The sequence below is a fragment of the Austrofundulus limnaeus genome, unplaced genomic scaffold (genome assembly GCF_001266775.1).
Source record: "Austrofundulus limnaeus strain Quisiro unplaced genomic scaffold, Austrofundulus_limnaeus-1.0 Scaffold1525, whole genome shotgun sequence".
Taxonomy (NCBI): domain Eukaryota; kingdom Metazoa; phylum Chordata; class Actinopteri; order Cyprinodontiformes; family Rivulidae; genus Austrofundulus; species Austrofundulus limnaeus.
In genome coordinates this window covers 2,883-18,476 of record NW_013953927.1, presented here as the reverse complement: position 1 = coordinate 18,476, position 15,594 = coordinate 2,883, and the positions used below count along the sequence as shown (strand labels likewise).

Below are 15,594 nucleotides of genomic sequence, written 5' to 3'. Positions count from 1 at the left end.
ACGAGGAAGTTCTCCTCAAGCAGCTCCTAAAACTGTTAACCTGCTGACTGAGAATATAGTAAACTTTGTATACAGAACAATATAGCCTAATTATTAAATAAAATTTTTATTGAGATATTTTTTGGACAAACAAAGTGTTTCGAGGACCATTTCCCTGCACAGAATCGGAAAAAAGGGCCTTTGTCTACTCTGATCTACATGGAACATGTTGCAAAAAAGACTGGAAGTTAAATGAACTGATTCTATTGAGCACTTTTAAGTCCAGACTGAGGGAACTAGAGATGACTTCTTTGACTTGTGAATGTTTTTGTTTGTATGGCATTTTCACTGAGAAACTTTTTGTAAATGTTGTATAACTTTTGCTGCCTCTTGGCCAGGACTCAATTGAAAAAGTTTTTTTTTATTATTATTATTTTTTATTTCAATGGGACTTTCCTGGTTAAATAAAGGAATAAAATAAAATAAAGAACCATCAGCATTATACTCAGGTCAAAACTGCACTGTTATGTCCATTTGTTGTCAATTTAAGGAAAACGTGACACTGATTACTTTGAAAATCCTTCTAGAATTACCTTTTTAAATCGGCAAGTAGATCTGTAACTAAAATATATTTTAAGCTAACYAACATGCTGTTTTGTGTTAAAAGATAAATGTGGGCAGTTTAACATTCATAAAGAGCCAAGAGAGAAGACGCTTCAGCAGAATATCCAACACTGGGGGGTGTAAATAAATAAAATTGGCACATCATCTGATTTATCTTCTAGGGATGCATAAATTCCTTGACAGGTGACTGACAGACCCACCACCCACTCAAAAATTAATACGTTAGTATTAATGAAAACACAATCCACAATAGTTAAGCAGTTAATTAGCGAYAGAAACAGCCTATTTTTAGTGAGAATTTTTTCGATARTTCAAATTTARCCATTTGTAAGTTGAGTTGCACASCACCCAACCAACCAACCAACCAGAAAAAAACTATTATTCCAGTAACAGTATGAATTGCAATAAACCCACATGTTCCTGTCTCCTTATTTTTTTTCTTGTCATCACTATCAATGTTAACCAGATGTGGCCATCAAAGGCCAGTGAGAGTCTGTTGGATTTATCAAAAATAGTATTACACAGAGAATTAATTCATGGTATTTGTAACATAGTCAGAATAACCATATCAAACYCTTTCAATATAAAAATATCAAAACCTTTCAGTGCATATGTGTGTTTCTTAAGGATCATTTGCAAGTATGACTGTATATCACAGTCAATAGAAAGGCAGGTGTGTAAAGGACCAAAAGAATGGAGTTGTAAGCTGACCTTGAACATAAGAATGTATTAATAAGCACATGGTGTCTGATTTTACGTATGAGCATTAGTAACTGTGCAAAAGGTCAATCAAAAAGTTGTTTTTCAAGATACCTTTCTGCTTTTCAACTGTGTAAAATGCCTTTTGTTCAACTCTTCTCTCAGTCACACGCCAGCATCCTTATGAGCAGAGCAACACARGCTTGAGCAATGACAGCCATTAAGATGCTAAAATGACACATATATAGACCCATGTTACATTGTGACACAAAATTTCAAGATCCAGTAATGAAGGGAGAAACTCAAGCCAGGGATCTAGACCAATTTGGTCGTAAATGTGACCTGATTTTAATAGTGCGACCAGTTCGAGGAGGGGAAGGGGGAGCGGTAGCCTGCCGAAACAAAGTCTCCGTGTCCCATAACAAAACAATCAAGCAGTATCAACATAGCACTCTGAAGTACACGCCTTGTGTGCACACAAACGTTTGTTCTTGAACCTCGTAAGGACCTAACATTGACTACCATTCATTTATTTTAGACTTTATAGCCTAACCCTGACCATTTACCCTAAAATTAACCTCACAGGTACCTAYCTGACCCTAAAACTAACCTAAACCTTGGTCCTAAACCTAACCCCACACCCGTAATTTGCATTTGGACCCACTGGGACCAGGCATTGGTCCACACGAGCCTGCTTTTTTTGGGAAAATTGTCCCCATGTTGTAGGAACAACAAACCTAACCTCACCAGACTGTACGTACCAGGAARATGTAATAAGCAGTTTGATTACTAAACTTCTTTGAGGCAAATTRTCTGMCTCAAAGCTTTGTTACAAATAGAAACCTTTTAACTATTCAGCGCACTTTTGTCTGGCTGGAATGCTATTTGTGTTGCACAATGCTAGCACTTCCGCTGACATATACACTGTTCATGCATGTATGCCAAGTGCTATTTTTAGCTATGGAGGGAGATGAAAAAACAAAACACGTGCTCAAAAATGACAATAMATAGTCAAATATGTGGAAAAATTTTATACTAAACTGAAAAGACAACACAGCRTAGTGCATGCRCTGCACATCCTTGATGTAGCCAGAACCAGCACAGAAAACAGCTGCTGAATTCACGGAAAGCATCCGGGGTTAACAAAAGGTATTGCTTATGTGCCCTTTGCAAAATACATTTACCTAAATCAGTAATAATTTGTCATGTTACACATGCACTACAAGGAGGTTTATTTGGCAAATGTTACATGTACTAACTAATCATAGTGGCTACCTGGCAGGGTTAGGGTTATTTAACAGTGCACAAGCTGTGGGATAAACAGCACCTAATGTAAGTATGTCAAATAACGATAAAAGCACAAGACATTTATTTTTTACTATGCCTCTATTTTTACTTAAGATACATGGAGTGAATATTTCAAGTAAGTGTATTTATAGCAGTTAGTAGGAACTAGTTACTGCTTTTATGACTTTGAAATCTGTCAATACTCTTCATTTATTACTACTGTCATATTTGTTTATAGTTGCGCAGTCAGGACAGAATACTTATTGCCTAAAATGGGAACACTGCACCAACATACATTCTTAATAAAAGTTYGAATTTGCTGCCTTCTAATAAYAACAGTAACAAGTGAACTCTACAAAACTTAATCTGCAAACCTCAAATTTACAGAACCTATTTTACTTAACATAAAGATAACATTCAGATAACATAGGTATTCCAATACATATTTATTTTACAGCATTCATTTAGATTTTTCTGTGATGGTTAAACAAATGATTCAATAGCAGATTGCTTTTAATCAATGGCCCCACAAAGCTCACACACATACAGTAAATACAAGCAATTGGAGCTTAAAATCCATATAGTCAAATACAACTAGTTTAGTAATTTTACTTTAATTGGAGCAAGGTCATCAGCAAGTGTAGATTACTCTATCACAATATTAAATAATTGTATTAATCACTTCAGTTTTTCTTGCTTTTTCCTCTCCACTTTATTGCCTAACCATATATACTACAAATAGTTCAAAGTTTCTCAGTGCAAAAACAGATGCAAACCTGACTGGTTTTACACCTTTTGAAGTTATTTTCTACACCAATTTGCAAGTAAACTTCAACAATACTCTGTAAAAATTTGTACCAACTGATAGCTTTAAAAGGGGACAACCTGGCAAAACGACAAAAACAAAGAACTCAAAATACTAGAAGTATAAAAATAAATAAAACAAATGTTCTAAATCCATGACCGTTAAAATGTAAACGAATAAATTAGGAAAAAGCAATAAGGCCACACTCCAAACAGGTCCCCAGGCTAATGGAAAATTGATGTGAAAACCAGCTTCTAAATTAACTGTGCACAAATTATTTCTTAATGATGCTTAGACTGASTACTGCTTTTTAATTATCCCAGAAGTCACACAATCAATAACCTTTTAAAATGACACATTTTCTAATCCATAATGAATCAGCTTCTTGTGAGGTCAAGAACCCTTTTCTTACAGAGTAACTAAGCAAAACCTGTTGCAGTCTGATCAGACAAACAGCGCAAAGTAAAACACAAAGAAGWATGGTAAAGGGAACAAAACACTCACCATTGATAGGAGTGGTGGCAGGGCCTGTGCGGTTCTGGGAGTTGGCTCCAGCAGACAGGATCCGAGTTAGTCCCAACATAGTCCGGCTAAAATCCCTAAATCCTCTACGAGACAAGTCTCCTTCACCTRAAGGGTGATGGGATAGCGTCCGCGGTCTGAAATGCCTCCAGCGGCATGATTTAATGTTCAAAAGAATCTGACTGAGGTCCACTGGTGTTGATGATGACGACCGGGGTGATGAAGATGAGGAAAAGTTGGCGGCGCTGGTAGAGTCCGAGGTATTGTTTTCTGAGGTACTGGTGTTGCGGAGCAGAGAGCTTACGAGTGGTGAGGCGAGCGGTTCGGGCTCTGGGTCGGAGTCCAGGCTCTGGGTGAGGTCTACATCCGTGTGCGCTCGGTCCAGCAAAATCCTAAAACAAAACCCAACAATCAGAGAACTGCTGAAAAAACAACACTGCATGATATTTGATGGCAAAAAAACACAGGAAACTACAACATCCCTTTTTTTTTTCCTGGCAATCCATTTGTGTAAATACGACATGTGATGGACYACATAAAAACATTTTATTCTCTCACAGCAGTGAACAGAACACTTATGTAACAAACAAAATCTATTTTACAACCAGACAACTTCATAAGACTGGCATGGAAAAATATAAGAACTACTGTTTATAGCATTAAAACAAATTTCTGGTGGGATCAGTTTTGTTCTGACAGTCTATTTGCATCTGTGATAAAGCCAAATAAAACTAATTCTTAGATGCAATTAAATAAAAAGTCTCAACTGTAGAATAAATGTCACTCTGGAACCACAAATTCAACATACATGTAGGAGAATCTATAAATCTTTACTGGGACATTTAACTTTGAAACAACAAAGATCAATGAATTGGCAGCCTGATTAGGGCTGTAATGTCAAACAGAACGAGCTCATTGTTTTCTAAATACATCAAGTGCAACTATYACATACTGAAGAGGACATTTTAATTCAGAGACTGAGCGATCATTCAATCTCCCTCGAGGCAGCTACTAAAAGGTTGCTGTAAACACTAACAGAACAATGAGTCCCTCCAATGTGTCTTTGAAACAGATAAACAACTAGGCAGTTACTTTCACACCTGGCACGGGAAAAAAAATCTAAATTATTTTTGCTTAGGTGTTTCCCACAATGAAAAAAAAAACATCAAATGAAGCTGCAGGACACCACTAAAACTCAGTGGAAGCTATGTTTTTTGATAGCCTGTGGGCCAGAGTGACAGGTAATTTCCCACATTAGGATTGTCATCTTCATCATTTTACCAGCCAGCTTGATATTTATAGTAGAATGTGCCTGCCAAATGGGCGCTGGGTGCCTGCCAAGGAGCTGGTATGCTAAATAACTGCAGCAGTTACAGCCAAATGCTGCCTGAATTTTTACTGAGCACTACTAAAAATTGGCAGCATCCCTTGTAGACATTTCACATTTCTGCCTTTTAAAATCATCATGTGCAGGTTTTCATCCAACCATTTATATTCATGATCGAACAAGTAACACCAAAATATACTTTGATTTTACTGGTAACAAAAAGCAACTTAAAAAATTCTGTTTGTTTAAAGGGAAAAAAAAGAAAGCAAGAAATAATATAATAGTAAACCCCAACTCACCTGCCTCCTCTGCCCAGACGCCGTCGTGCCAAACCTATGCAGCGCTGCGGAGTGTTGATTGAGGTTGGACAGTAGCGGAAGTGTGGGTTTCCGGGCCCACCCTCTGACGGGCTCACCCATGGCCAACTGCCACTCTTGTCTGGACGAGGCTGAAGGAGGAGGAAGGAAAAAACATTATTGTTAAAAAAAAAACAAAACGTTTCTCTTTAAATTTTGTCTGGCAGTGTGAAAAAAAACTTTCCAGGCAGACTGTCTAGCCTGCTGTCAGGTCCATAAATAGAAACAACACAGGAGTCACAGGAGGGCACTCACAGCGTAATATTGACAGCCAGCCTTTCTCCTGAATGCATAGCAACCATCTGGGTCATTCTCCTCCTCTGCCTCGGAGGAACCTGAATGAATCTGTAGGAAAAAAAATACATTGAGAGCCAAGTTTTTCTACTTGTATCATTTTAAACTTAACAAATGAAGATATTAAGATGATGACAGCTTTCATTTGCAATTTTAAAATCACAATGCACCCACATGCCAACAGTGATTCATTTTGGTTTGATATAAAATACCTGTGAGTATGGCTCTTCATCTGAGCTGGGGAAATCATACTGGTTGAGGTCCTTGGGATTGAACACAGAGGGTCCTGAATGTTGAGGCGCCGACAGAGGAGAGATTTTGGGTTTCTTTTCATATTTCCTTTTGGTTCGTACTGCCTCTGCCTTTTCAGGCTTTGGAAAGACAAAGAAAAAAACATGTTTATACTTGAGTCTGTKTAAGCTGAGACATTTCAAAATGGTAAACAATAATGTGGCTGGTAACTCAGAGTTTATAGACTGTGAACAGGCTCTTAAGAGACTGAAGGAACAACAGAGTGAAAAAAGAGGCATTGATATGCAGATAGAGGCACGTGCCAGATGCCACTGCTGAGCCAGATGGCTGTTATTCACCCACATGCCACCTTTCACCCCGACTTCCCCTGAGGGGGGGCACCTCCCTGTCTGAACAGACTCCAACTTTATGAGGATTAGTTGAATTCTTTTCAGCCCTCAGCGTTTGGGGACAAAGCAAACAGAGTGGAAGAGATTCTGCAGTGAAGAGCTGCCGTGTCAAATCAATGATGAAAATCAGAGCCGGGGGAAAGCAGGGTGGTGAAGTTAACGCAACAAAAAATGTGTACTTAAACAAGTTTGAGACGGTAACCAGTTGGAGAAAGGAACAGAAAGTGGGAGAAGCAGAACTAAAATCAGAACAGAGCAGAGGAATGGAGTTTTTGGTTACTGAAGCTGATACAGTTGGGAAATCTGTCATTGAGTGTTACAATAAAGTGTTTTTTATAAACAGTACATATACAAAAAGGTTTACAAATACTAGCGTTTAAAAACTAATTTCTCAGTTATTTGGTGTCATAATGACAAAGACAGAAAAAGATTTTTATGAACAGGAATGACAATACTGTGCATAATGTCTTGGCCCACATTCTTTTCATCATTTATACAATAGTTTTAATGCTTTAAAGTGACATTTAGGATCAGTCTTCCATGACATTTAGCTCATTATAGGTATTTTTAAAGTAACCAATTGGATTTATTTTTCAACCATTCTTGTGCATTTGATCTTTTTAGATTTTGTTTTGTTATGTCATGTAACAACCCATGAATCATCTAGATTAAATAAAGCTTCTAAACTGAAACAGTGTAGCATATACACAGAATAAACAGCTTGGAAACCTAAACATTTATGTGCAAAGACACAATTTGTTCCTATTTCTTTTATAAACAATCAGGGACAAGATCTCAACTAATATATAAAAAAAAAAAATAATAATAATAATAATAATAATAATAATAATAATAAACCTAAGACATATAAGATGATAGGTACACAATAATGTATAATCCACTTATGTCAGTTACTCTTTAATATAGCTCATATAGGATTTGTCAATCCCAAGAAACAATTTTTTAAGAAAATTATACTACAGCCTGAAAAGTACAGTACTTGCATTATATTTTTAACAAAGTTACACTTGTGAGTTTATTGATTCAAGAAGTTTTGGAGTGATGTAATGGGGAACAGCTGCAGTCTTTTATGTGATTTTGGAAAAATGGTTCACCCACACCCTGCAGATCCCAGCTTTCTGTTTACACACTCGGCTCACGTACTACAGCCTGGTTAATTGAACCAAAACAACCAAGCGTGTTGTTCCCCACAAATACACGTTTGTAGCTGTGATGGTATTGATTGTGCAAATCATATGAACCATCCAGAGACTACGATGACTACCTGATAAAGTGAAAAAACAGAATAATACTGGGATGTTTTGCATACAAATTTGTAGAAAATTTGGAACATGCAGGCAAACATTTACAGTGGTTCTAAAGTGTTGTAGGTAATGATTAGAACTATTTCATTGCTCTGGGCGTAAATAAAAAGGAAATGAAGACCTTATTTAAGTGCATGATCTTACTTTCTTATAGTCCTTCATGTCCATGTGGTCCTGGTGTCGGTACTGGTTGCTGTTGGACAGGGGAATGATGGGGATGGTGTAAATAGGCTTCACCAGGGCCCGCTGGGCCAGTGCTTCTGCCATCACCTCGCTGCCAAAATCTGGCATTACATTCCTAATGGATACAAAACAATGAAATGTAAGGGGAACAGGAGCCTTAAAAGGGGTCATACTTCCAATTAAACACAATTAAATATGTTAAAATTGACTGCCTAATAAAAAAAACACATTTAGAAAACAAACTTATTCTGATTTTTTTAAAAAGTTATACACTGCTGTGTAATCACAATCTTACTTTTGGCAACATTAAGTGCATTTCCAAAAACTACAAAATACAAATAATCTTGTAAATGCTATATTGTAAGTGTTCTTTACTATCCAAGTACTTTATGTTAACTCCAATTTCATAGGAAGGGCCAAAGACAGACCACTGACAGGTTTTCCCACAGTTTGGTTGGGTCACTCTACACAACAACAACATAACGAAGTGGTCCATAGAAGCCAGAGTGGTCCGGTCTGGGTGCAAACACTAGCTGTGATGCGCAGGCAGAAACCAGGCCAGGATAACAAGAGGAAATTGAAATGTCACTACAAATCAAAAGCACTTCAAGGAGAAGGRTCCAATTTAAGCTTCCATTGACAGCTACTTTCAGAGGAAACTCATTCTATTCGGATGKCATGTCTGGATGGATTGCAAACGCTCCTCTGACGGAAAAAAAATCAAGTAGAGCATGAAAAAAAGAATGTAAACAAACAACAAAACATTGCGCAATGCAACTATGTTATGTATACTACCTTACAGAATGGGATAAATGCACCCTCAGGCTAATATACTCCTGAGTCAATATTTCTGAGTTGAACTCTAAAATTGACATTACAAGCATAACCGTGTCTACAACTTTGTCACCAATTAACAGGAGCAGCGAAGCTTGAGTTTACAGAGAATGTGGCTCAAGTTTATACTTGCAAACAAACAAGGAAATATTCTCAAACAAAAGTTTGAAGTATTTGATGTAGTCCAGGCCCAATTAGGGAAGTAAACTTTCCTTTTTTTACTCATTTAACATTCAGAAAACCAAAACAAAACAAAACCACATTCCATAAATTAATGACATAAACCCACCCTGTCAACTTCTCTTTAAACATTGCAACCCAACAAATGGAGCCAGTGTGGAATTTCACATATAAAACTTCACCCAAATTTTTTTAAATAAAAATAAACAATCCCCAAAAGCTTGCAAGTTAATGCAGCACCCTTAAATCCACCAATGACAATCAAACTTCACACACTAGTACCCTTACCGTTTTTCGACTACTTCCAGAGTGAGGTGTAGCAGTTCCCTTTTGACTTTCTCCCTCTTTTTGATCATCTCTAAGATGGTCACGGCTCGGCTCAGGTCCCTGCGCAACTTCAACATCTTCTCATACGACGCCTCGTCATTCTTTCGATTCTGAAAATGAAGCAAGAATAAATCAGACACTGTCGCAAGGTTTACATTTATACTAAGACTTTTTTTCCAAGCATTGCACTTGCAATTACATTACTATTCACACAAAAAAMCATTCAACTGGACTATTAGAATCACTTAACATCAAACTTCAAAGTGATTTCAAATTTGAAAGCCACTAGACATGAGCTGAAATATCATTTTAAATAATAGTTAATTTCCTAGTATTTACCTTGTAAAAATATATACACACTGTATACTGCATTTATTAAAACACACACACACACACACACACACACACACACACACACACACACACACACACACTTTAATCATGGAGTACTACCTTCCGGGTTTGCATCTTCTCTGTTCGGCGGCGGAAGGCCACGTAAGGGTCGCTGGTGCTGGAGCCATCCCTCTTCTCCTGCTTGACGTTAGGGATGAGGCAGCCACTCTTGGAAGTTTTCCTTTTGCGGCTCCAGTAGTCAAACACCTCCTTAATCAGCTCATCATCCTCCTTCAGCAGCAGTTTGGCTTCCTGGAGACTRACAGGCTGCAGAACAAGCACAGACAAGCCAAAGTAAGTGCAACGKCCACCTGAACATTAAACTAGTCATATTACAAACAACTAAACTAGTATCTATTAGTTACCTCAAAAAAAATATACTGGAAATGCCCTGATCTTTTTTTTTTGTTTACATGTCAAAGTGAGTCTATAATAAGCATTTGCTGACAAAGAATATTTGTTTGATAACGGCATTATTATTTAATTTAACTTTTATATAATTAGGGAAGAGATTGAAAACATTTTCAGGAGTGCTCTGGGTTTGTCATTATGTCACTTTGTCCCTTATCTATAATCCCTGCCCAGGTCCCCTTGCACTGACTCACTATATTGACTGTATATTCAGGAAKACAGTGTCAAAGAAAAATAGGGCTGGCTGTATACTTTCAATCTCATAAATAAAACTAGAAAAAAAAACTTCCCTGTAGGATTAAATGCTAATCAACTAATTCTCTTACTATGTGACTTGTTTTGTCAATCCTTCAAGATGATGAAGAAAAAACAGAAAAATACAAGTATGATCTAAACATTTTGACTGCATACATCAAAATGTTAGCCTTTATAAATACAATTGCATATTTAACAGAATGTTTTGCTGACATTTAAAAAGAGAGAGAGAACTGCCACATAAAAAACTCACCACCTAATTTGATAATATACAGGCAAAGAAATAGTTTTCTTCACTTCAGTATCATCAATATGTCAAGCAGTGAAAGAACTGATGTTTGCACCAGTATAATCAAGTACCTCCTCTTCTTTTACCTCCTCTTACAGAGAATCAAATACCTGCTGTCCGCTGCCTTTTTCCAGTCGATCTATCATTTCTTCAAACTGTAAGAGGGAGATTTCCATTTTCTTTTTCAGCTTATTCACAAACGTYTCATCCTCTGAATCCAGGTCATAGTCTGGCAGCTCTGTATCCAAACTGAAAGCTGTAAAATAATTTTAAAAAACATGTTACAGGCGTGACAAACAGAGAAAATCTTTTTTCTTTAAAGTGATGACTTGTTAAATATTTGCACAACACTGCACAATTATTAGAAGTGATTCATCATCCCCCTTTATCAAGACATTGTTACTGATGCATGCGTCAACTTCATGAATCAAGACGACAAGGAAGACTCACCCAAACAAAGTTTTCTAAATGTTTGCATTTTTACTTATTTTAAAATTGTAAAAAATCAAATGCATAAATGAATAATTGGCCATTGGCTTTAAGATTTTTTTTTAAATGCCGCTATGTGAAAGCATCTAAATAAACATCACCACATGCTCACAGACACAGTAAGAATCCAGTCCAGCTGCAGACAGCCTGCTACTCACGCTGTATGTGAATAAGCTGCTTTGGCATTTTGAACTCCCCAGGGTACAGGGACTCGTAGTGCGTGATGTTGCACTCTGCCTCGGGGACGGGGATAACCATGTTGTCCCGCTTCTCGCCATAAACCTGCTGTGCCGAAATAGCCCGCTGGAGATGGTGCTCCTGGAAGACAGAATAAGACTGCTATTTTAAAAAATTGGACTGATTTGCCTCTGACATTGTACAACACATTTAATATCAAGCTGAAGTTTAATTTTAAAATTTTCTTTTTTAGAATACCTACCTACCTACCTACCTACCTACCTAATTATAAAAACATATAGACTAAATTATTTCCACTTTTATTTGGGCATATTCAAGACTTTTTAATAACTGAATTCCAAGCTTTTTTTGAACATCTACACACACTTGATGGAACAACCAGATCATATCATCTGTGATCTCATGTTAGCCTGTATATTCCATTCTACAGTGATGGCACATCTCAGAAAAATGTGTCATCTGTAGGAAAAGCTTGGAGTACCAGCAAATATGCTAAAACGCAATATGTTTCAAGAAGCTTTATAAAGTTAGTATAAAACAGAAATGCTGCAGCTTATTACAAATGCAGTCTTCTGCTGTGGTATACAGCATTTGTTGGCCTGTTCTGTAGTTGATGCAGCAGATGGCCAATGCAGCCAAACTGACTCGAAGCCCATCTTGCTCCAACAAGTATTTTAACAGAGCTCCTACTCATTTTACACGCAACACAGTGTTCACAGCAACAGTTACTTAGCTAGATTTTTAGATATGGGTCAGTAAATACATCCAGTGGATGAGCATCAATTCAACTTAACAGCATATTCTGTTACGGTATTCTATTAAATGAACCGTTTTAGTTGTTAACACTGGATAGTGAATATGAGTTAAAATGATCAAAACTTCAAGAGCTTTGCATCAAGTTAGATGAAAACAACAACTCTGTTGTGAAATGGCACAAAAAGAAACAGCATGACTTTAGAGCCAGTTCATCTGCCTGAGATAAAAGTCATACTTTGTCATTCGCTGTATAGCACACACAAAAAACATCAAGACAAAAAATACCCCCAGAAGGACAAACATTTCATATACTCTACTACTTTGGTGTTGTAGATTAAATAGCTAAGAAAGTCAATCATCAGTGTCAACATAACTAATAGTAGGCCTTACTGTTTGTGTTATTTAATGTTTACAAGCAAACTAATATTCATTTTATCAACACATTATTAGACACAGGAATGTTGCGGAGAAGCTGAAGATAAACAGAACATGTGCTGTTTGTAGGTTGACTGCAGTCTAAAGCCTGAAACATACTTGCTGCGAACTGCCGACGTCGGCACGGGTTGTCGCAGTTTAATGACGAAAATTACGTCACCGGGCTTCTCAGCGTCGTGTCGACAGCCCCTTTTGGCACAACCCGCCGGCAGAACTTTTTGACCCCCCTCCAGTGTCGACGGTAATGTGTGATTGGTCTGAAGTGTGTGGGTTTTTTTTTTTGTGCTAAACCCCCCCGGGGGGGGGGGGACGACTCGCTCCCAGACTAGAAAGCAGAGTTTTATAAGATAGTCAAACCGTGAAAAATTTATGGCTTGTTTGTTTGTGCTGAATGCGCTGCTGCACTCTGTTAAAAAAAAAGGAGGGGAAAAAAGCCCCGACTAGCTCCTAGAGCCGACAACAGGAAGTAGAGTTTTATAAAGACAGTCATTACATGGAAAACTCATGGAGATAAAACAGACGTTGTGCACGGAGGAATCTGACTGACAAAAACTGTGGAGCTTTGACAGATGTGGATAAATTTGTCGGATGAGTGACGAGTCTGACTTTTTTTCTGCATTATCGGCTGTTGCKGGGKAACTCCATGCAGTGACGTATGTTTCAGGGAGGGGGGTTTCTCGAACTCGGCGCGGGGGTGTCGTAGGGACTATGAAAGGTCTGTGCAAAAAAACACTGCCGAACAACCACGTGACCGYGCRTCGACCCATCGGTGTCGGAGTGAATATGTTTCAGGCGTAARTTTAAGTTCAAGTCAACAAATGACTATTTTTCTTCTGTTGCGTCTTGCTGCCAAAAACCATATCAGGGCCTGAAAACTGGGTATTTCCAGATTCAATTTTGAACAACTGAAGAAGATAGAGATGCTTCATCCATTACAACAGCTATTCTATAGTACAAGAAGGTACGAGGAACGCAAGTGCACTCACGCAACTCTGGCTAACAGCTAGTTCATGCTTTCAATATTGAATGTGAACAAACCTTTTAAGACCTCACTGCTAATACRCAAGTGGTCATGCTATTTTTGAATCAGGTGAACCCAGTACCACCATTTGAACTGGAGGTTGCCCAGGTGCCTGCATAGTAAGTGCTTATAGTCTGCTGGTGGACATGGAATAATTAAAGATGGTGAGATTTACATCTATTAGGTCAAAAATGGAAGCTATGCAAAGTCTGAACAGTAGCACTAAAACACAATGTCAACATTAGTTTGATTTCAAAATTATCAGCCATTTCCCTGAACTGGCACCAAAGGAATAGTTTAAATACAAATTAGTTTCCACAGGCTAGAACTAAAGTAAAAAGGGTTACAGAGTATGACTAAAGTGATGAAGATAACCATTAAATCACTGTGGTTCAAAACTGTGACCCATACCAGCAAAATGGGTCAGAATGAGCTCAGAATGCAGAGCAACAAAAGTAAAAGTATTCCTCATTTAGCTTTAAAACAAAGTTTCCAACATGTTCATCTTCAGAAATAATGTTTTTAATTTCCCTTGAAAAAGATCATTTTTCTCTGCCAGCTGCAGTAGCACTGGCAAGTATTCGAATGTTTGGCATCATTAGGAAGCTTGGGGATTCCCCCTTTTAAATGTAGCATTTAAACGCTCAATGACATTGGTCCAGACAAATAAAAATTAAGTTTTCAAACAAGACGTAATTGTGAAGCTTTTTTAGGTGTAGAAAAWTAATTTTGAAAAATTCCCCATTGACTTATGCCAGCAAGGACCATCTATGTTTCTTACCCTTTTATGGCAAATTTTTAATCCACATTCTATAYATAAAAACAATTTTACCCAAGTTGAATAGAATGACAAAAAAACTGCAAGGTTATTTTACTGCAAACTGGCTTTTCTACAGACATTTCGAGTTCAAAMGTGTGCAATATTTATTTCTAAACCTTGCTACATACTTAAAATATAAAGCATCATTCTGTGAAACTCATACAGGAAAATGTGTWAAGTGAGATTAAAAGGATAACACAACTAGCATCATACTGTGTGATAATGAAACAGACTGGAACACTCCAAGTTACAATGATTGTAAGGCTTAAAGTTACAGCACTCTGTTGAAAAAAACTCAACAAGTACCTGCTTAATAAAGTAGTTCTGTACATTAACAACAATTTTAAACTATAAGCATTCAAAACTAACACTATAATAAAAGGTAAACAGTTTTGTCTTCAGTATTTTCCAATGGCATTTATAAATATGGATCGGTGCCAAGCTCCCAGTCTGACACACAGATGAACTTTGTGGTTTGCGAGCTGAAGAACCTGCATAAATAGTTCATGTAGAGCRAATTAAACTTGAGCCAGACCTGCCTTTGCAAGTTACTGCGGAGAATATCACCTTGGCAGCTTGCATCAGGCTGCCCTAACTCTGCTAGAGACATCCTGATCTTTCACAGCTTTGATCCTTGCACCCATGCTTCACAGCGTGGGATTTCCTCTGCTGAGCAGTTAGACAAGTGGAGATTAAGGACTTTCWTGAATGGCACATGGGAAGAACCAGGTTATTCTAGGGCCTACTACTACTACAGCTTCAAAGTTTACCTTTACAATTAAGCATTGCTTATCTCTACTTTAATGTGCACTGTAGATTTTTAAAATTAAGAAAAAATAGGAGGTGTATAGCAGAATGAAAGAGCCCACATCAGTTGAATCAGATATTGCACTCACTTGACTGTTTTCCTCAAGCACAACTTGGCTTTTTTTACTGTTTTAAATGCAACTTTGTCAAAATATACATATAACCAAAATAACAATAGCTGAAAAGCCAGTAAATCACTCATGATCTTCATTGTGCTTTGCACAAAACAGACTTTTGCAGCCAACTACTGTCACTATGTCCCGTCTAGGGCTGCCGCAAACGATTATTTTAATAATCGATTAATCACCGATTATTTATTTGATTAGTCGACTAATCA

At 37.5% G+C, this 15,594-nt stretch overlaps 1 protein-coding gene across 1 annotated transcript in view; it reads right to left on the bottom strand.

Annotated features, from left to right (window-relative positions):
* LOC106535675 (enhancer of polycomb homolog 1) overlaps positions 1 to 15,594 on the bottom strand; it is a gene marked incomplete at its 5' end in the record, with an annotated part of 25,852 nt that overhangs the window by 7,834 nt on the left and 2,424 nt on the right. Inside the window, 9 exon segments of the mRNA XM_014032739.1 lie at positions 3,899 to 4,308; positions 5,543 to 5,691; positions 5,855 to 5,944; positions 6,106 to 6,264; positions 8,004 to 8,157; positions 9,345 to 9,493; positions 9,837 to 10,043; positions 10,842 to 10,987; positions 11,379 to 11,538. Coding sequence (XP_013888193.1) covers positions 3,899 to 4,308; positions 5,543 to 5,691; positions 5,855 to 5,944; positions 6,106 to 6,264; positions 8,004 to 8,157; positions 9,345 to 9,493; positions 9,837 to 10,043; positions 10,842 to 10,987; positions 11,379 to 11,538 — 1,624 coding nt within the window.